Genomic DNA, 21878 nt, shown 5'->3' on the forward strand with positions numbered 1-21878 from the left:
TCACAACAAGTGATAGTAAAGGTGCCCCTACTTCAACAAGGAAGGGGTTACTATTCCACAATGTTTGTGGTACCGAAACCGGACGGTTCGGTGAGACCCATTTTAAATTTGAAATCCTTGAACACATATATAAAAAAATTCAAGTTCAAGATGGAATCGCTCAGGGCGGTTATTGCAAGCCTGGACGAGGGAGATTACATGGTATCGCTGGACATCAAGGATGCTTACCTACATGTCCCCATTTACCATCCTCACCAGGAGTACCTCAGATTTGTGGTACAGGATTGTCATTACCAATTCCAGACGTTGCCGTTCGGTCTCTCCACGGCTCCGAGGGTCTTTACCAAGGTAATGGCGGAAATGATGATACTCCTTCGAAGGAAGGGAGTTTTAATTATCCCGTACTTGGACGATCTCCTGATAAAGGCGAGGTCCAGAGAGCAGTTGTTGGTAGGGGTAGCACTATCTCGGGAAGTGCTACAACAGCACGGCTGGATTCTAAACATTCCAAAGTCACAGCTGGTCCCTACGACACGCCTGCTGTTCCTAGGGATGGTTCTGGATACAGAACAGAGAAAAGGGTTTCTCCCGGAGGAAAAGGCCGAGGAGCTGTCATCTCTAGTCAGAGGCCTCTTAAAACCAAAACAGGTGTCGGTGCATCATTGCACGCAGATCCTGGGAAAAATGGTAGCTTCCTACGAAGCGATTCCATTCGACAGGTTTCATGCAAGAACCTTTCAGTGGGACCTGTTGGACAAGTGGTCCGGATCGCATCTTCAGATGCATCGTCTGATAACCCTGTCTCCGAGGACAAGGGTGTCTCTGCTGTGGTGGCTGCAGAGTGCTCATCTTCAAGAGGGCCGCAGATTCGGCATACAGGACTGGGTCCTGGTGACCACGGATGCCAGCCTTTGAGGCTGGGGAGCAGTCACACAGGGAAGAAACTTCCAAGGACTATGGTCAAGTCAGGAGACTTCCCTGCACATAAATATTCTGGAACTAAGGGCCATTTACAATGCCCCAAGTCAGGCAAAACCCCTGCTTCAAAACCAGCCGGTTCTGATCCAGTCAGACAACATCACGGCGGTCGCCCATGTAAATCGACAGGGCGGCACGAGAAGCTGGACGGCGATGGCAGAAGCCACAAGGATTCTCCGATGGGCGGAAAATCACGTGTTAGCACTGTCAGCAGTGTTCATTCCGGGAGTGGACAACTGGGAAGCAGACTTCCTCAGCAGGCACGACCTCCACCCGGGAGAGTGGGGACTTCATCCAGAAGTCTTTCAAATGATTGTAAACCAGTGGGAAAAACCACAGGTGGACATGATGGCGTCCCGCCTAAACAAAAAGCTAGAAAAATATTGCGCCAGGTCGAGAGACCCGCAGGCGATAGCTGTGGACGCTCTGGTAACACCGTGGGTGTACCGATCGGTTTATGTGTTCCCTCCTCTTCCGCTCATACCAAGGGTACTGAGGATAATACGGAGAAGAGGAGTAAGAACTATACTCATTGTTCCGGATTGGCCAAGAAGAGCGTGGTATCCGGAACTTCAAGAAATGATGTCAGAGGACCCATGGCCTCTACCGCTCAGACTGGACCTGCTGCAGCAGGGGCCCTGTCTGTTCCAAGACTTACCGCGGCTGCGTTTGACGGCATGGCGGTTGAACACCGGATCCTGAAGGAAAAGGGCATTCCGGAGGAAGTCATTCCTACGCTGATAAAAGCTAGGAAAGAAGTAACCGCAAACCATTATCACCGCATATGGCGAAAATATGTTGCGTGGTGTGAGGCCAGGAAGGCCCTAACGGAAGAATTTCAGCTGGGCCGGTTCCTGCACTTCTTACAGTCAGGGGTGACTGTGGGCCTTAAATTGGGTTCCATTAAGGTCCAGATTTCGGCTCTATCGATTTTCTTCCAGAGAGAATTGGCTTCACTACCTGAAGTTCAGACTTTTGTTAAGGAAGTGCTGCATATTCAGCCCCCTTTTGTGCCTCCAGTGGCACCTTGAGATCTCAACGTGGTGTTGGATTTCCTAAAGTCACATTGGTTTGAGCCACTGAAAACCGTGGATTTGAAATATCTCACGTGGAAAGTGGTCATGTTGTTGGCCTTGGCTTCGGCCAGGCGTGTTTCAGAATTGGCGGCTTTGTCCTGTAAAAGCCCTTATCTGATTTTCCATATGGATAGGGCAGAATTGAGGACTCGTCCCCAGTTTCTCCCCAAAGTGGTATCAGCTTTTCATCTGAACCAACCTATCGTGGTGCCTGCGGCTACAAATGACTTGGAGACTTCCAAGTTGTTGGATGTAGTCAGGGCCCTAAAAATTTATGTTTCCAGGACAGCTGGAGTCAGGAAGACTGACTCGCTCTTTATCCTGTATGCGCCCAACAAGTTGTGTGCACCTGCTTCTAAGCAGACTATTGCTCGCTGGATCTGTAGTACGATTCAGCTTGCACATTCTGCGGCTGGACTGCCGCATCCTAAATCGGTAAAAGCCCATTCCACGAGGAAAGTGGGCTCTTCTTGGGCGGCTGCCCGAGGGGTCTCGGCTCTTCAACTTTGCCGAGCTGCGACTTGGTCAGGGGCAAACACGTTTGCAAAATTCTACAAATTTGATACCCTGAATGAGTTCTCTCATTCGGTGCTGCAGAGTCATCCGCACTCTCCCGCCCGTTTGGGAGCTTTGGTATAATCCCCATGGTCCTTACGGAGTCCCCAGCATCCACTTAGAACGTTAGAGAAAATAAGAATTTACTCACCGGTAATTCTATTTCTCATAGTCCGTAGTGGATGCTGGGCGCCCATCCCAAGTGCGGATTGTCTGCAATACTTGTATATAGTTATTGCCTAACTAAAGGGTTATTGTTATGATCCATCTGTTGAGAGGCTCAGTTATGTTTCATACTGTTAACTGGGTATAGTATCACGAGTTATACGGTGTGATTGGTGTGGCTGGTATGAGTCTTACCCGGGATCCAAAATCCTTCCTAATTGTGTCAGCTCTTCCGGGCACAGTATCCTAACTGAGGTCTGGAGGAGGGTCTTAGTGGGAGGAGCCAGTGCACAGCAGTAGTCTAAAAGCTTTCTTTATAGTTTTGCCCAGTCTCCTGCGGAGCCGCTAATCCCCATGGTCCTTACGAAGTCCCCAGCATCCACTACGGACTATGAGAAATAGAATTACCGGTGAGTAAATTCTTATTTTACCTCAGGCTCCCTCACAACCTAAGAAAGCACCATACTATCAGGTACAGTCCTTACGGCCTCAGAAAGGCAAGCGGATTAAGGGTGCTTCCTTTCTGCCCAGAGGCAGGGGGAGAGGGAAAAAGCTGCACCAGACAGCCAGTTCCCAGGAACAAAAATCCTCCCCTGATTCTACTAAGTCCACCGCATGACGCTGGGGCTCCACAGATGGAGCCAGGTGCGGTGGGGGCGCGTCTCCGGAACTTCAGCGACCAGTGGGTTCGCTCACAGGTGGATCTCTGGGTTCTACAAGTGGTATCTCAGGGATACAAGCTGGAATTCGAGGCGTCTCCCCCTCGCCGTTACCTCAAATCAGCCTTGCCAGCTACTCCCCAGGACTGGGAGGTAGTACTGGCGGCAATTCACAAGCTGTACCTCCAGCAGGTGAAAATAAAAGTTCCCCTCCTTCAATAGGGACGGGGTTACTATTCCACAATGTTTGTGGTACCGAAACCAGACGGTTCGGTGAGACCCATTCTAAATTTGAAATCCTTGAACACTTATATAAGGAAGTTCAAGGTCAAAATGGAATCGCTCAGGGTGGTTATTGCAAGCCTGGAAGAGGGGTATTACATGGTATCACTGGACATCATGGATGCTTACCTACATATCCCCATTTACCCACCTCACCAGGAGTGCCTCAAGGTTGTGGTACAGAACTAACATTACCAATTCCAGACGTTGCCGTTTGGTCTGTCCACGGCACCGAGGGTGTATTCCAAGGTAATGGCCAAAATGATGATACTCCTTCGAAAGAAGGGAGTTATAATTATCCTGTACTTGGACGATCTCCTTATAAAGGCGAGGTCCAAGGGGCAGTCGTTGATCGGAGTAGCACTATCTCAGGAAGTGCTACAACAGCACGGCTGGATTCTGAATATCCCAAAGTCGCAGCTGGTTCCTACGAAGCGTCTGCTGATATTGGGCATGTTTCTGGACACAGAACAGAAGAAGGTGTTTCTCCCGGAGGAGAAGGCCAAGGAGTTGTCATCTCTGGTCAGAGACCTCCTGAAACCAAAACAGGTGTCGGTGCATCATTGCACGCGAGTCCTGGAAAAGATGGTAGCTTCTTACGAAGCAATTCCCTTCGGCAAGTTCCATGCAAGGAACTTTCAGTGGGACCTGTTAGACAAGTGAGGATCGCATCTTCAGATGCATCGGCTGATCACCCTGTCCCCGAGGGCCAGGGTGTCTCTGCTGTGGTTGCTGCAGAGTGCTCATCTTCTCGAGGGCCGCAGATTCGGCATTCAGGACTGGGTCCTGGTGACCACGGATGCAAGCCTCCGAGGTTGGGGAGCAGTCACTCAGGGAAGAAATTTCCGAGGACAATGGTCGAGTCAGGAGACTTCCCTACACATAAATATTCTGGACCTAAGGGACATTTACAATGCCCTAAGGCAAGCAGAACCCCTGCTTCAAAACCAGCCGGTGCTGATTCAGTCAGACAACATCACGGCTGTCGCCCATATAAACCGACAAGGCGGCACAAGAAGCAGGATGGCGTTGGCAGAAGCCACAAGGATTCTCCGATGGGCGGAGTATCACGTGCTAACACTGTCAGCAGTGTTCATTCCGGGTGTGGAAAACTAGGAAGCAGACTTCCTCAGCAGGCACGACCTCCACCCAGGAGAGTGGGGACTTCATCCAGAAGTCTTCACGCAGATTGTGAACCGTTGGGAACGGCCACAGGTGGACATGATGGCGTCCCGCCTCAACAAAAAGCTTAAAAAGTATTGCGCCAGGTCAAGAGACCCTCAGGCGATAGCTGTGGACGCACTAGTGACACCGTGGGTGTACCAGTAGGTTTATGTGTTCCCTCCTCTTCCTCTCATACCCAAGGTACTGAGGATAGTAAGTAAGAGAGGAGTAAGAACTATACTTGTAGTTCCGGATTGGCCAAGAAGAACTTGGTACCCAGAACTACAAAAAATGATCTCGGAGGACCCATGGCCTCTGTATCTCAGACAGGACCTGTTACTGCATGGGCCCTGTCTGTTCCAAGACTTACCGCGGCTGCGTTTGAAGGCTTGGCGGTTGAACGCCGGATCCTAACGGAAAAGGGCGTTCCAGATTAAGTGATTCCTACGCTGTTAAAGGCTTGGAAAGACGCTGCCTGAAGTTCAGACGTTGTTAAGGGAGTGCTGCATATTCAGCCCCCTTTTGTTGCTCCAGTGGCACCTTTGGGATCTCAACGTAGTGTTGGTTTTCCTAAAATCACATTGTTTTGAGCCACTTCAGAACGTGGAGTTGAAGTATCTCACGTGGAAAGTGGTCATATATATTTGGCCTTGGCTTCGGCTAGGCGTGTGTCAGAATTGGCGGCTTTGTCATGTGAAAGCCCTTATCTGATCTTCCATAGGGACAGGGCAGAATTGAGGATTCGTCCCCAATTTCTCCCTAAGGTGGTATCAGCGTTTCATTTGAACCAACCTATTGTGGTGCCTGCGGCTACTCGGGACTTGGAGGCCTCCAAGTTGCTGGATGTAGTCCGGGCCCTGAAAATCTATGTTTCCAGGACGGCTAGAGTCAGAAATACTGACTCGCTGTTATCCTGCATGCACCCAACAAGCTGGGTGCTCCTGCTTCTAAGCAGACTATTGCTCGCTGGATCTGTAGCACGATTCAACTTGCACATTCTGCGGCTGGACTGCCGCATCCTAAATCAGTAAAAGCCCATTCCACAAGGAAGGGGGCTCTTCTTGGGCGGCTGCCCAAGGGGTCTCGGCATTACAACTTTGCCGAGCTGCTACCTGGTCGGGGTCAAACACGTTTGCAAAATTCTACAAGTTTGATACCCTGGCTGACGAGGACCTTGAGTTTGCTCATGCGGTGCTGCAGAGTCATCCGCACTCTCCCGCCCGTTTGGGAGCTTTGGTATAATCCCCATGGTCCTTACGGAGTACCCAGCATCCACTAGGACGTCAGAGAAAATAAGAATTTACTCACCGGTAATTCTATTTCTCGTAGTCCGTAGTGGATGCTGGGAGCCCGTCCCAAGTGCGGACTCTCTGCAATACGTGTATATAGTTATTGCTTAACTAAAGGGTTTTGTTATGAGCCATCTGTTAATGAGGCTCATTTGTTGTTCATACTGTTAACTGGGTATAGTTATCACAAGTTGTACGGTGTGATTGGTGTGGCTGGTATGAGTCTTACCCTGGATTCCAAATCCTTTCCTTGTAGTGCCTGTTCTTCCGGGCACAGTTTCCCTAACTGAGGTCTGGAGGAGGGGCTTAGAGGGAGGAGCCAGTGCACACCAGATAGTACCTAATCTTTCTTTAGAGTGCCCAGTCTCCTGCGGAGCCCGTCTATTCCCCATTGTCCTTACGGAGTACCCAGCATCCACTACGGACTACGAGAAATAGAATTACCGGTGAGTAAATTCTTATTTTTGAGGATATTATTTGTCAATTTTTTCACGAAACTATTGAGTCCTATCCTGTCTGCGCTCTGCTTTTTCAGTTCCTTCATAGCTATGGGTATTTTTGAGATCTTGAGTATTTGAAATGAATATATTTTGATCTTCATAAGCTATTTTACCTAATTACATCCCCTCTATACAGTCAACACATACCTCTACGTACATACTTTCTCTTTCTCCACTTTCATATCCTCCTGATCCTTGGCCAAGATTCCAGTGTGACTGGATCATACAGCCCACAAATTATCTTTGCAATCTGGCTGGACCAGTATGCAATAGGTGGCACCAATCTGTGTATCATTGCTTATTTCCCGTATAGATTGTAAGATTCCAAGCAGGGCCCTCTCGCCTCTATTGGGGGAATTTAATTATCTGCAGTGTTTACCCCACAAATAATTGATTTGCTATGCCTGATTCAATTAGCTGCGAGAAGCCCTACACACTATTCCCCGGGAGACATGGGGGGAGTCATTCCGAGTTGTTCGCTCGTTGACGATTTTCGCAACGGATCGATTAAGGCAAAAATACGCATGCGCATGGTACGCAGCGCGCATGCGCTAAGTATTTTAGCACAAAACTTAGTAGATGTACTCACGTCCGAACTAAGAATTTTCATCGTTGAAGTGATCGGAGTGCGATTGACAGGAAGTGGGTGTTTCAGGGCGGAAACTGACCGTTTTCTGGGAGTGTGCGGAAAAACGCAGGCGTGCCAGGATAAAACGCAGGAGTGTCTGGAGAAATGGGGGAGTGGCTGGCCGAACGCTGGGCGTGTGTGTGACGTCAAACCAGGAACGAAACGGGCTGAGCTGATCGCAGTGTAGGAGTAAGTCTCGAGCTACTCAGAAACTGCTTCTGCTAATCTTTCGTTCGCTATTCTGCTAAACTAAGATACACTCCCAGAGGGAGGCGGCCTAGCGTGTGCAATGCTGCTAAAAGCAGCTAGCGAGCGAACAACTCGGAATGAGGGCCATGGATCTGTGTTAAATGCACCCTCTTCATTTAACGCGTAGGGAAACCCATTGGGTTCCACAGTTTATGCATAGTCATTGGGTTTCTTTGCGTTAACCCATGGTGTTCCATGCAGGGGAAAAGACAGAAATGCACACCATCAATTGACATGTCACCATGTTTTCCTTAGGTCTTTCTCATCATACATGTTAGTGCAGCTATGAAGTTTTTATACTATTCAAACCACTGGGCAGTCAAATACTTGAATGTATACCTTTCGCCATCTCTGTAAGCCATTCTGATATAGGGGGTGTATCTTTTGATTCACAATAATTGTGGCAGTGTTTCTGTTGCATTGAAAGAATGGAGAACTATTCGTTTTATAAAAGGGGCAGGGGGGCATCTGTGCAGTAGGTTCAGCCCATGATTCCTTGGAATGTAGATGCGGTGGGAAGGCGTTGCATGGACTTCTAGCAGTTTCTGCTAATTACCTGCAGCAAAGGGGCAATGCCAGCAGTCGTCAAACACGGCTATTTTGCTTCTCCAGCAACATGTATAGCTATTATGGAAAAAAAAATGCCTTTGTAATGTAACTGGCATGTAATTGTTCTGTGTTAAAGGGATCCAAAAACTCCATAGAGACTTCACTGAATATCACTGGGAAGGAGCTGAAGTACCAGTAAGTTCATTCATTTTTAATACTAATAATTTTTAGATTTTACAGGAGACGCATGAATATTTTACGGAACATTCTCTAATTATATATATATATGAAATGAAGTATTCAGAGGGCGCACTGTGACTTTAACTCCAGATATTGGAAACCAGCATGAACCGAATAGCAATATTTTTTAATCAAGCATTAAAAACATTAAAATCATACAGAAGTATAATAGTTCATAAGCACATTATTCATTTGTACATATGTAACACTTCATAAATACTTTAAACCCCAGGGTTTATGAAAGTATTTATGAAGTGTTACATATGTACAAATGAATAATGTGCTTATGAACTATTATACTTCTGTATGATTTTAATGTTTTTAATGCTTGATTAAAAAATATTGCTATTCGGTTCATGCTGGTTTCCAATATCTGGAGTTAAAGTCACAGTGCGCCCTCTGAATACTTCTTTTCATTATCTTTGTCTATCTCCCACTAGCAGGGAGATTTTCTTATGAGGTGCTGCCAAATCCTATATAGCGCGAGATTGGGTTATTGTTGTTTAGATAGAGATATATATATATATATCTCTATTATGTGTGTGTGTAAAAGGTATGTAAGGTGATTGGAACGCTGGCAAAATAATATAAGATAATAATTAGAGCCATATTGTAGACACAAAGGTACAATTGAAAAAATGTAGAAATACAGTTTACAGAAAGATATATAACGTAGCTGCTGCCTAATGTATAACAAGTACAGGCTTAAGGGGTTGGGTACGGGATGTCGGCGGTCAGAATATCCCGAATGCCATAATCCCGAATGGGGCGTTCAAGTAAACTAACCCTAATCCTACCCTCCCCCCCACACTCCCTACAGCCTAACCCTAACCATCCCTTTCCGCAGCCTTACCCTAACATCCCCGCCATACTTACGTTCGGGATTCCGACAATGGCATTCAGGTATTGGCATTCTGGCAGTGGTCTCCTGACTGCTGGTATCTCGTACGTCGCAAAGCCAACTATATCCCGACTTGTCAGTTTTACTGTGCATTATTTTATTTATTTTATTATAACTGCGTTTTAAGCAGTCTATGTAGGATAAAATGATGAGCGACACATAGATGACATAAAAATGGCAGGTTAACTTTGCATCTAATTGTAATTGGAAACAAGTATTAACTAAATATAATGTAAAGAGTACAGACTTGCCTGTGACAGCAAGGGACATTTATGAAGCACAAACAAAGTGTGCTCACAGCGCAGTATATGGTTTTGTGATGTCGTGGGAACTAGTGCTCCATGTTTATTACATTTGTGCTAAATGAAACATTCTGCTATACACCTATTTTGTGGTTAGCGAAACCACATAGCCTGTCCGCCTAACATGTTGCTCTTACAGGTAAATGTATTATAGCATTGCGCTGCTATAACACTTCCTGCTTCGCCTCATTACCCAGGCAAAGCAGGAAGGGACATCGACAAGATGTATCAACATCTTGTCTGCCGAAGCGGGGGAGCGAAAGCTCTAACCTCCGGCGATGTCCCCCTGAGCTCAGAGCTGACCCGCTGAGTCTCCCTCCCGGCCGGCTTCCTCTGCACATGCGCGGGATCTCCCTACTCCTGCGAGATCCCCAGCGCAGTCTGGAGCCAGCACCCGCCACAGCCAGGGACAGCTCTTTTAGATAGCAGCGCTGATAAGGACAGGGGCGCATAACGTCCCTGTAACTGTGCATTCTCCGCAGCCATCATGCATAACGTGCGCTAATACCGCTTCTCCCCCATAGCGCCCGTTCTTACATTTACCCATTAATGCCTAACCTTTGGCACACGCCTGCACACAGGCCCTCTCCTCTCTTAATCCGCCCCTGGTCCCATCTCTCCATCCGCACGCTCCAAGCGAACACTGAAGACGGCCTACAGGCCCATGACACGCCCATGTCGCTGTCAGAGATCCACTTATGGATGGATCAGACTGTCCACACTGCGCTTGCATATTGCACAGTCTGATTGCTTTCTATGGCACATGCCCAGGTTGCAGATACCCATAGGATCTGATCGCATTTGCCCTTGGTCCGATGCTTTTCAAGTGTGCACTAAACTGGGCTGAACACTGCAGTTGTCTATTCACAAGGAAGCTGATGTACTTTTTACCTTAGGAATATTAATGCTTTGCCGCCTTGCTTTAGTACGGTAGCACTATGGTCTTTAGTCATTGTTTAATCATGTTATTGACACAAGTGTATTTGTCTTCAATTTGCCACAGAATAGCACAAACATATGGACTGCAAGAAAGTTACATAAAGATCATTGTTAACAAGAAACAACTTGAAACTGGTGAGTCTAACTGAATACACTCCGCCCCTTCTGTTTGATTTAACACTGAACTAAGGCATGTGCTAGGTGCCGCAAACTATACATCTGCGTACTTGCGTGTCCACAGCTGTATTTTGAGTTTCCTGCATATTCGGATATGTGCCACCTTGAATTTACTATATAAATGTGTCTGGATAAAAAATTGTTAATCATCATAATTCCGAGATTTGCAGGTATTTTGTGCCTTGATTCTAATGTGTTTAAAGATACGTATAAACCAAAATAAGACCCTTCTCAAATGGTGATGTGATGCTTGGGCTGTCATGCCATACCATACTCCATTTGCACATTGCCACCTCTGGTCCACTTCTCTAAGCTCAATGGGCCACAAGTGCAAGATACGTGCGACTCCAAACACTGGGGTAGATTTATTATACTGCTTTATGGGGTAATGCGCTATCTGTACACGTTATGTATGTAACTGGCGATGCGCTATTGTAAGTTGGAACGGTATCCTGCCGCAGCCTTTTCGCCGCCTCTGTGTTAGATAGAGCACCGATAAGCTACCTTACTTATGAACGTTCAGTGTGGCCGAACGTTTGTCTCTTCTCCCTTCACTCTCTTTGCCGGCTGGACCCGGCGCTGCGGCTGTCTTAGCAGATCCTCTTTTTTTTTATTTCTCTTACATCCTAGAGGATGCTGGGGACTCCAAAAGGACCATGGGGGTATAGACGGATCCGCAGGAGCTTGGGCACACTATAAAGACTTATTTGTTAGTGTTATATAGGAATGTATTACACTATTTAAGTTGAGTGTACAAAGGGAAAAGGTAGCAGGTGCACTATCTCACACTAGCTCAACCTGTAGTAACCAGAGGCACTTAGCATATTCCTGGCCAGGGCTATGAGCTTACCCACCGCATCAAGGTAGCCTCTCATTGGGTAAGTCCCTAACACTAACTATAGGGGTTCAGGTCCGGGGGGCAGGACACTCCAGAGCCACCCAGCCAGACAACCCCAGGGCATCGCAGGAGTGATAAAAATATAGGGTTAAAGAGGTAGGAGCAGCTGTTGCTGCATGTGTGAATAATGTGAGGAGTAAAAGAAAATTATGTGAAGGTGTTACATATATATAAAACAAACTATAAGTGCCATGGAGTGATAAAATAGTGTTAAATTGCGATGCCCCAGGGACACCCAGCCACGGCAGGCACAGGGAGTCCCGCACCCCAGAGAATTCCCCCCATTATGGACTGCCATATTAAACAAAATGTAGGAGTCTTACCACAGTGTGCTCATTCCAAGTGTAAAGGCTAGAGTGTTGGACTATTTAAAATCAGAGGGGTGGGTGGGGCAGGGTGCTAAATTAGGGTGAAGGTGTCTCCTACCTTCAAAAATGTATGATTACATCAGTTACAGAGGGAAAAGGGCCCTAATTTGCACACCTTAATTAGGTAGTTACTACAGGTTGAGCTAGTGTGAGATAGTGCACCTGCTACCTTTTCCCTTTGTACACTTTACTAAGTCTCAAGCAGAGTAGCACCTCACTACCTAATTAAGGTGTGCAAATTAGGGCCCTTTTCCCTCTGTAACTGAACTATTTAAGTTGAAAATGGGCATGTACTCTTGGTTGTGTATACTCTGTGTGCTCCCTGTCAGAAATACACTTGTGTCGACATGTGTGAATGTTCTGTTAATGCCTCTGGGGTTCATTGTCGGCATCGCCGACACGTGCTTGGTACTTGATAACTACGTCAACAGATCGGTTGTGTTATATTTGTTCATAGTAAACACGGTATGGGAGACACAGTAGAATGTGGGTGGCCCTGTTGGCACCAACTGTTATTACCGGGTGTAAACAGACATGGTTATTAAAATTATATATGTATAATTCCCTTGGATCCCCTGGGGTCACAAGTATGTTATTTTGCCTGGTTGCTACTCCCTGCTGTCGACGATTACTAGGTTTTCTGTCAACTATGTTTCCTGGTATAGCCACAACTGCGGATTCAGTACATGGTCATACACATTCAGAACACATTAATGTCACTTGGGTCCCGAAAGTTCCGGGCAATCCGCTTATATGTATGTTATATGTATATATAGGTGGGATATGTGTGTATATGTGTATTACAATATGTATATTCATCTTATGGTTTCTAATTAATGCTAAAGTAATAGTATTCTTTCTCATGTGCTGGTCGCTCTGTTGATAAAGCTCTAGGTTGGCCGTGACGAGTGGGTCTCCCGTCCTCTCAAGGAGTCCGAATGTTTATTCTTTTCCCGCGGCGGAGAGAATACTGTGAAAGTCAACTCCTGGTCGACACGGCGTCCTAAGTGACATTTTATTTCTATTCTTTGGACTTATTTGCATTACATGCACATGAGGGAGTGTTTATATTCGGAGGGATGTCCGATAGAATTATCCTGCAGAGATAGGGGATTTTCCTTATGTTGGGTCTTCTCTATACACCGCTGCAAACTGCGGTGCGTATACAGGAGGTGGCCGGGGAAATGCTGAGGCTGACTCCGAGAGATACTGGAGTTTTTTTCCCTAGGGTGGTGTGCGCTGTTTGGGGATGCCTTAGTTCAGTCACTCTCGGCGGATACTGCTGGTAAATCTAACTTAGTGTGTTAGATTCCCTCACAACGGTTGGTGACGCATTCCTTTGTGGGATGCAGTCGCTTTACCTAGTTCGAGACCGTTCTTTTCTTTTCCTTTTCTGTGCAGATAGAAGGTGAAAAGGTAAGTGTTCTGCAGCCTTGTTAGGTTCACAGAAGCGGAGGTCGTTTTCTGTTCTCACACATCCACCACATGGTGCTGAATCTGCCTGACTGGACCCCATTCCGGTGGGGACTCGTCTACTACCTTTTTTAGTTAGTCCGGGAATAGACCAGGACCCGTGAGTTAGTTATAGAAACTGGAGGGGGACTGTCTAGAGTTACAGATGTTTCCCCTCACTGATTTTCTGATAGATCTTACCGTTTCCCCTCTGGAAGGGGAGGTAATACGCGAAGCCACTCCAGGGGTGCGTCCGATTCAGGGTCTTGTCCTCCTGTCCCGGTTATAAACTATAAAAAAGAAAAGGTTTACATGCGTTGTTCTACGCATTCAGATTACCTGGAGGGATAGCCAAGATGGTCTTTGCCATTTCACTGGAAGGATGGTAGTATGATGGTTTCCTTTCAATAGTAAGAGCCATTGTTATTCTGTGATGAGTTATTCGCCTGATTGAGGCGAGGTCAAGAAGCAAGTGGAGCAAATCATTGTTACTTTCTCTGACTGTTCTTCAACACAGGGGAGGACTGTTGTTCCCAACGACACAGAGGTCGGAGGTGGTATCAGGGTAGATACGGAACGGTTGAGGTTCTGTGCTTTCCTGTGAAAAGAGGTCTGAGGATCCGGAGTTGGATCAGATTTGCAGTGACAATCCATCTGTATGTCCCATTGATGTAGAAGTTGGGTGCGGCCTAAGAGGCCTTTTCGGTGAGCAGGTTAAGTGCCAGAGTGGTTTTCAAGGGACCTGTTGGGAATGTGGTCCGGGTTTCACCGGCACATGCACCGGAATATAATTCTAATGGCCAAGATATCGCTCCTGTGATGTCTGCTCAGTTCTCACCTCCTAGAGGGAAGAAGGTTCGGGATTCACGATTAGAGCCTGGTATACATGTGGGCAGATCTCCGAGGCTGGGGAGCGGTTCTTGCATGGGAAGTATTTTCAGAGGAAAAGGTCAAGCTGCGAAGCTTGTCTACGATAAGATTTCTTGAAGTAAGAGATATTTTCAACGAATATATTCTTCGTGATCTGTCCGTGTTAATTCTGTTGGACGACTTGGCAGCAGTGGCGTAAGTAAGCCGCTATGGCGGAACAAGGAGCAAAGCGGCAATGGCAGAAGCTGAAATAGTTTTCCGCTAGGTGAAAAGATTGGTAAACGTTATATTAGCAGTCTTACTTCCGGACGTAAACGACGGAGAAATAGATTTCCTCTGCAGCTGCGCTCTCCATCCTGGAGAAATACTGTCGTCATCAAGAAGTTTTTACAGAAGTGACAAGTCCTTGAGGAATGTCTCATTTGGGCATGTTGGCGTCTCGCCTCAACGAGAGACCTCAGGAATATGGTTCCAGTTCGAGGGACACTCAAGCTATAGCAGTGGACGCCCTCGTGACACCTTGGGTGTTTTCAGTCGGTCTATGTATCCCCTCCACTTTCACTCTGCTGAAGGTGATAAACGTAAGAAGAACAGAGGTTCCTGCGATTCTCATGGTTCCGGTCTAGCCAAGGAGGGCTTGGTATCCAGTTCTTCAAGATTTCTTTATAGAAGATCCCTGGACTCTTCATCTACGGGAGGAACTGTTACAGCAAGATCCGGGCGTGTATCAGGACTTACCGCGGCTGCGTTTGACGGCGTAGCGGTTGACCGCCATATCCTAGTCCGATCGGGTATTCACAGTGAGGTCATTTCCACGCTTCTTCAGGCTAAATTAGAAGTAACGGCGAAGCCTTAACACCGTATTTGGCGTGAATGTGTCTTGGTGTAAATCTAAGAAGCTTCCTACGGCAGATTTTCAGCTGAGTCGTTCTTCTCTATTCTTTGTAAGCAAGGGTGGAGGCGGGCCTACAGTTAGGCTCTGTTTCAGGGCAGTTTTGGCCTTATACATTTTCTTTAAAAAAATTGGCCACCTTTTCGGAAGTTCAGACTTTCGTGAAAGGAATACTGCACATCCAACCTCCATTTGTGCCCCATTGGCACAGTGGGCTCTTGACGTGGTGTTGCGTTTCTTGTGTCTCACTGATTGGAACCTTTATTAAAGGTTGTGTTAACATTTCTCTCTTGGAGAGTGGTCATGCTTTTGTTTTTTGGGCGACCGCAAGGCGGTTGTTGGAAGTAGCGGCTTTGTCTCACAAGAGCTCCTGTTTGATCTTCCAAGTGGATAGAATTGAGAACTCGGATAGTAGTTCTGCCGAAAAGGGTTTTCGGGGTTTATCAAAAGCCTGCCTAGTTTGATGCCTGTGGTAACTTCAGCATTGGCTGATTCAATGTATCTCGATGTAGTCAGGGCTTTGAAGATTTATGTCGCCAATTGGGCTCAGTTTGGGGAAACAGAGACTCTGTTTGTCCGGTATGCTTCCAGCGTGTTTGGGGCGCCTGCGTCTCTACAGTCTGTTACACGCTGGATCTGTGATACGTTTCGGTGTGCTCGTTCGACTGCTGGATTGCCGTTACCGAAGTCGGGGGAGACCCATTCTACTAGGAAGATGGGCTCGTCTTGGGCGGATGCCTGACGTTTCTCGGCGGGTTAACTTTGCCGAGCGGCTACTTGGTCGGGTTTCAAACACCTTTGCTAAGCTCTACAAGTTTGATACCCTAGATGATGGGGACTTCATGTTTGCTCAATCGGTGCTGCAGAGTCGTCCGCACTCTCCCGCCCGTTCTGGAGCTTTGGTATAGACCCCATGGTCCTTTTGGAGTCCCCAGCATCCTCTAGGACGTAAGAGAAAATAGGATTTTGGTACCTACCGGTAAATCCTTTTCTCCTAGTCCGTAGAGGATGCTGGGCGCCCGTCCCAGTGCGTACTGTGTCTGCAGTTCTTGATTTGGTTGCACTTTGTGGTGTTTCTTCTCTGTCAGGTTATTACTGACGTTGTTCATGCCATGGCATGTGGTTTCTTATTATTGGTTGGGTTGACACGCAGGCTGTGTTACATATTCTCTCAGCTTATGGCTGTATGTTTTTCATACCGTGGGCTGGTATTCTGTTGAAGGCCGTGTCTAGCGGTATGTTTGTGGTGTGAGCTGGTATAACACTCACTGTGTTTAAATTATAAATTCTTTCCTCGAAATGTCCATCTCTCCTGGGCACAGTTTTCTAACTGAGGTCTGGAGGAGGGGCATAGAGGGAGGATCCAGTTCACACCCACTTTAAGTCTTTATAGTGTGCCCAAGCTCTTGCGGATCCGTCTATACCCCCATGGTCCTTTTGGAGTCCCCACCATCCTCTACGGACTAGGAGAAAAGGATTTACCGGTAGGTACCAAAATCCTATTATTTTTTTTTATGTCAAATAACTTTATTGCACCACAGCACACTACAATCTTTGGCGTCCACACAATCATACTGCGCATGCGCCAGCCTAACTCCCGAACTGCACGCTGGGAGTTACTGGACGGCGCAGTCGCGGAAGAAGTCACTGCAGCCGAAGCAGACACCCGTTATGGGAGAACGTGTATCACCAGAAGGCTGTGATAACGCGCTCCCATAACGAACAAGGCAGGGATAGTAAATTCACCGGAAAAGAGGTCCCGCTTCACCACGATAATGCGGTGAAGCGGGACCCTGCTTATAAAGAACATTATGTTAATTTTAATCTACCCCACTGTCTCCATATGTTGCAGTACCTCAAGTTTGTATGTGCTTGCAACTCTAAGTAAGGCCTTTAGTTCATATATACTTTGGTGTCGACCACACAAGCTGTAGTTCTTAGAAGCTGTAGTTCGTAGCGTTACAGGGCCACTATACCTAAAATACAACTTGATTCACTGTTATAAGAGAGATATATTCAGTGTGGCGGTGCATTAGGTAGATTTGCCTCACACCATTGGTGTCATGGATTTGTTTCCAACCAGGATCCTCTGTGTGGAGGTTGTTTGTCCCCTATGTTTACATGTTGTCCCTTTGGGGACTTGGGCTTCTTCATGCAATCCAAAAAACATACTGATACATAACTCCCAACTTTTGTTGCTGCTAACCCAGGACCTAGTGTGCCGGTGGCACGACCACAGGTGAAAAGGGGGCGTAGCATATGAGAAGAGGGTGATGCCTAGCATCACAACCCTCGTTTTCATAATTTTGGGGGCATGCCCAGCGCTCCCTGAGCAGCCCCCATCTCTCCTACCCGCATTGATAGATGCCGTGCACATGCACACGTTATCTGTTCAGTGGTCACCTTCTGCTTTGCAGAGCAGCGGTGATCACTGGTTCTCCCAGTCTGTCCGCCGCCCGCGGGACACTGACCCGCAGGAGGGACAGTGTCCAATAAGCAGGCTGTCCCGCTGGATTCGGGACAGTTGGGAGGTATGCTGATGGATTAAGTTGTCATGCTTGTACAGAATTTTACATGGTGTGTTTAAGCCCTGAATTTAAAAGGGCAATGGTTTTAATAGCTCAGTGGTTTGCAATTAAAAGCATTACCCTTTAAATTTTGGCTGAAACTAAATGGGAAGCAGCAGCTTTTTTTAAACCCTAGTCTCGAAACAAGCCTCTATGTGTCAGCAGTCATAACGCCTTGAGAATATATAAAGGCAGAGCAATCAATGTAATGAGAAGTTAGAGTATTGTAACAAGGCAATAAGCGAAATACTATTAATGTTTTTTTGCGTGTTTCACTGAGGAATACAGCACTGTGACAGTAGCCCCAGGTGCTAGCAGCATAGACACTAATAAATGTTGTCTACCCACATGCATGACAGTTGCTAAATCCATTTTTAGCTTAGTGCCCCCAGTATGCAGGCATGAACCTTGCCAGGAAGGCCATAATCTTCTTTTATATGTGGCAAAGTAGAGAATATTACTTCACCCATTCTTGTATCAGTCCAGACTTAAGCTGGGTACACACTAGACAAGGCAAACGATGCAATGTCGTCAGTGATTTCCCTTGAACGTCTGGATAAACGATATAGTACATACACACTGTGCATCTTGCTAACGACCAAACAATATATTGTGTGTCCAAATAGACAAATAAACAGCGCTGAAAGGCAGTAACAGGTGCTTGAATCAAAAATCACGTAATTTAATCATAAACAGACATATATCTAAAATAAAACGTGGATAAATGAGCTCATCCGTTAAAATAAAAATTTTGGAGCTCTAATTGAGCCTTGATGCCAGTTTCTAGACCACAGTCAGTCACTTGTTAGGGCACTTAAAAATGCCAGTATATAAATCAACAGCTCTGTCACATAAGAGCCTTTTAGCAATCTGAAAAAGCATCCTGTGTTTAGGTAAATAATTACCAATTCCTTGTGGTTATGGCTGGGTATTCCACTTAGCAAGGGTCCAAACGCAAACACACTCAGGTCCTATGCAAAAGGATAATGGATCTCCCTTTGTTCTTTATCCACGTGTGCTGTAGCTTCCCAAGGCTTTCAATGACCACAAGGTCTCCCGTAGAGTGATCTGGCAATGCCCAGGTCCAGAGGTTGGCTACATCAGGTATAGCATGTAGGGCCGACAACAAGACATGACGAATGACTCACAGGAGCACTTAATAGTGCATACACACAGGACGATAGGGACAGTTTATCGTTACGATTTGTCACTGAACGAGAAATCATCCAAAAAATCGTCTGGTGTGCACCAAGCTTCAAATGTCTAGCACCAAACAAAGGGGTTAAATCATCAATTGGAAGAGCCCACAGTCTGGAATCGTTCAGTAAGGCATGCCAATGACCAAGTATGTGTATTTGCACCCTTGGGGCATAAACCTGGAATCCTATACAGAGAGATCTAGAATTTGTTGTTCAAGTAGGCACCTATACAATAATGAAAAACATTGGCACAAAAATACATGACAAAACCCCTGTATTACGTGTGGAATTAGTGATTTTATTTCACTTAACTTATCAGGACAGAGGGTGTAGTCCTGACATCGAGGGGAATGCGCACAAGTAGAAGGACAGAATACTATTATTGGAAGGTTGTGGGCACTCCTCCCAGTCAGAAATACATACAATTGGGGATTCTGCGGTACCATCTACAAGTGATAATGTGTCCACTGTAATCGCAATAACCGGTAACCTAATGTAGTACTGGGAGATCAGTTTTCTCTTACGTTATAGAGGATACTACTGGGGTCCGCATTAGTACCATGGGGTATAGATGGGCCCAACCTCCTTAGGGTTAATGGTCCCGTTTCCTGCTGACAGGAGACGAAGCTCCTGAGGGTCCTATTCGCAAGCCCCACCACAGCGAGCGTACAGACCTGTGGCACGCCGCCTCCCCTAACAGAGCCAGAAGTAAGAAGAGTGGTGAGTAGGTGGCCGGCGTCCCGGTTAGCGGGTCGCCGGTTGTAATGGCGGCACAAGGGTAGGAGCGCAGCAATAATAGTATACTAAGCCCCTATTAAGGGTACTTAGTTTACGACCCAGCTAAACTTGGAAATTAGCTATAGAGGTGCGTTGTGGCTGGCTGCATCAAACTCTGTGTCTCCCTGGGGGGCTCTGTGTGGGTAAATTGTGCTTTTAACCTATTGTCCTGTCTGTGTGGGTTCTTTCACATTTTACTATGTCAGAGGAATGTGTCTCATGCACGGCAGAGTGTTTTTCTCACTCCGGGGGACCACTGCAGTGTACTTGGGATAGTACGCATTCCCAGGCTAGTGGATCTGAACCTGTATGGTTAGATTCATTGAAAAGGATGATCTTGAATATTTCCCATAAATTATCCAAACATGAGAAAGAGAAGCAATACTTAAGACAGTCGGTGGATGACCTGATGAATAGAGATTCAGTGGCCATTCTGGCGTCTCGAACCCCTGCCATTTGTCCGCAAAAGCGTACGCTGGCTCAAATCCTGCAGACTGATACTACTGATGATGATGATGATGTATCAGACGTTGAGGAGGGTGAGGTGGACTCGGGAGGGGGGGGATGCAACTTTGTCGCAGGGAATACAAGCCCTGATAGAAGCTATTAGAGATGTCCTACACATTCCTGACAAAGCAACAGAGAATGAGGAGGAATCTTATTTTAATGTAAAAAAGAAATCATCTGCTACTTTCCCAGCATCTAAGGAATTAAATTCCCTATTTGAAGAAGCTCGAGTTAATCCTGACAAGAAGTTTCAGATCCCTAAAAGGTTACTGACATGCTTCCCTTTTCCTCAGGATGATAGGAAAAAAATGGGAAAACCCACGATTGTTGATGCATCGGTATCTAGATTGTCCCGCAAGATAGTCTTACCGGTCCCGGGGGCAGCCTCCTTAAAGGATGCTGCTGACCGCAAGACTGGTACCACTCTCAAGTCTGTATACACAGCTGCGGGGGTGGCCCAGAGACCCACTATAGCTTGTGCTTGGATCACTAGGGCCATTGCAAAATGGTCGGGTATCCTAATTGAGGGGATAGATTCCTTACCAAGAGGTGAGATACTTTTACTCCTTCACTGTATACAGGACTCTGCAAATTTTATGGTGGAAGCCATAAAAGAAATCGGATTGCTCAATGCACGCACCTCAGCCATGGCAGTGTCTGCACGCAGGGGCCTAGGGCTACGCCAGTGGACGGCGGATGCGGATTCCAGAAAGGGGGTGGAAAGCCTACCTTTCACAGGCAAGGCCCTGTTTGGTGATGAACTGGATACGTGGGCATCCAAGGCTACGGCGGGTAAGTCTACATATCTTCCTTCCGCAGCCCCCCCAGCTAGGAAGGTCTATTCTGCTCCGACTCTACAGTCCTTTCGGAAAGCAAAATGTAAAAATAAAGCCAAGGGTTTTTCTATGGCCTTCAAAGGCAAGGTGAACCCAGAAAACAAGCAACTGCAGGCTCACAGGAGCAGAACTCCGGTTCTTCTTCCTCAAAGCCTTTAACATGACGGTGGACCTCTCTGCCTGGAAGACGGGCAGGTGGAAGCCCGGTTAAAAGATTTCAGTCACGTATGGGCGACATCATGCCGGATCTCTGGGTCAAAGAGCTCATCGCCCAGGGATACAGACTCGAGTTTCAGGACCTCCCACCTCACAGATTCTTCAAGTCAGGCTTACCAGCTTCTCAGAAGGCAAGTATAAATTTACAGAATGCAATTCAAAAACTGATACAGACTCAGGTCATTGTTCCAATTCCACCTCCGCTACGGAACGGAGGGTATTATTCCAACCTGTTCGTGGTACCGAAACCGGACGGTTCGGTGAGACCCAATTTAAACCTCAAGTCGTTGAACCCGTATTTACGGGTGTTCAAATTCAAGATGGAGTCTCTGAGAGCGGTGATATCGAGTCTGAAGGAAGGAGAATTTTTGATGTCTCTGGATATCAAGGATGCATACCTTCATATCCCGATCTGGCCGCCTCATCAGGCTTATCTCAGGTTTGCCTTACAGGACTGTCACTACAGTTCCGGGCTCTGCCTTTTGGCTTCTCCATGGCTCCGAGGGTGTTCACCAAGGTAATGGCAGAGATGATGTTCCTCCTCCGCAAACGGGGAGTGAACATAATTCCGTACCTGGACGATCTGCTGATAAAGGCACCATCCAGAGAGTGGTTGTTGGACAGCATTGCCCTCTCAACTCAG

General features: G+C 46.8%; 1 protein-coding gene across 1 annotated transcript in view; it reads left to right on the plus strand.

Moving 5' to 3' along the window:
- NUB1 (negative regulator of ubiquitin like proteins 1) overlaps positions 1–21878 on the plus strand; it is a 176863-nt gene that overhangs the window by 24987 nt on the left and 129998 nt on the right. The window contains exons 4-5 of the mRNA XM_063921843.1: positions 8231–8289; positions 10541–10611. Of these exons, the coding sequence (XP_063777913.1) occupies positions 8231–8289; positions 10541–10611 (130 nt within the window). The remainder of the gene's footprint in view (positions 1–8230; positions 8290–10540; positions 10612–21878) is intronic.

Source organism: Pseudophryne corroboree, chromosome 5 (genome assembly GCF_028390025.1).
Source record: "Pseudophryne corroboree isolate aPseCor3 chromosome 5, aPseCor3.hap2, whole genome shotgun sequence".
NCBI classification, from domain to species: domain Eukaryota; kingdom Metazoa; phylum Chordata; class Amphibia; order Anura; family Myobatrachidae; genus Pseudophryne; species Pseudophryne corroboree.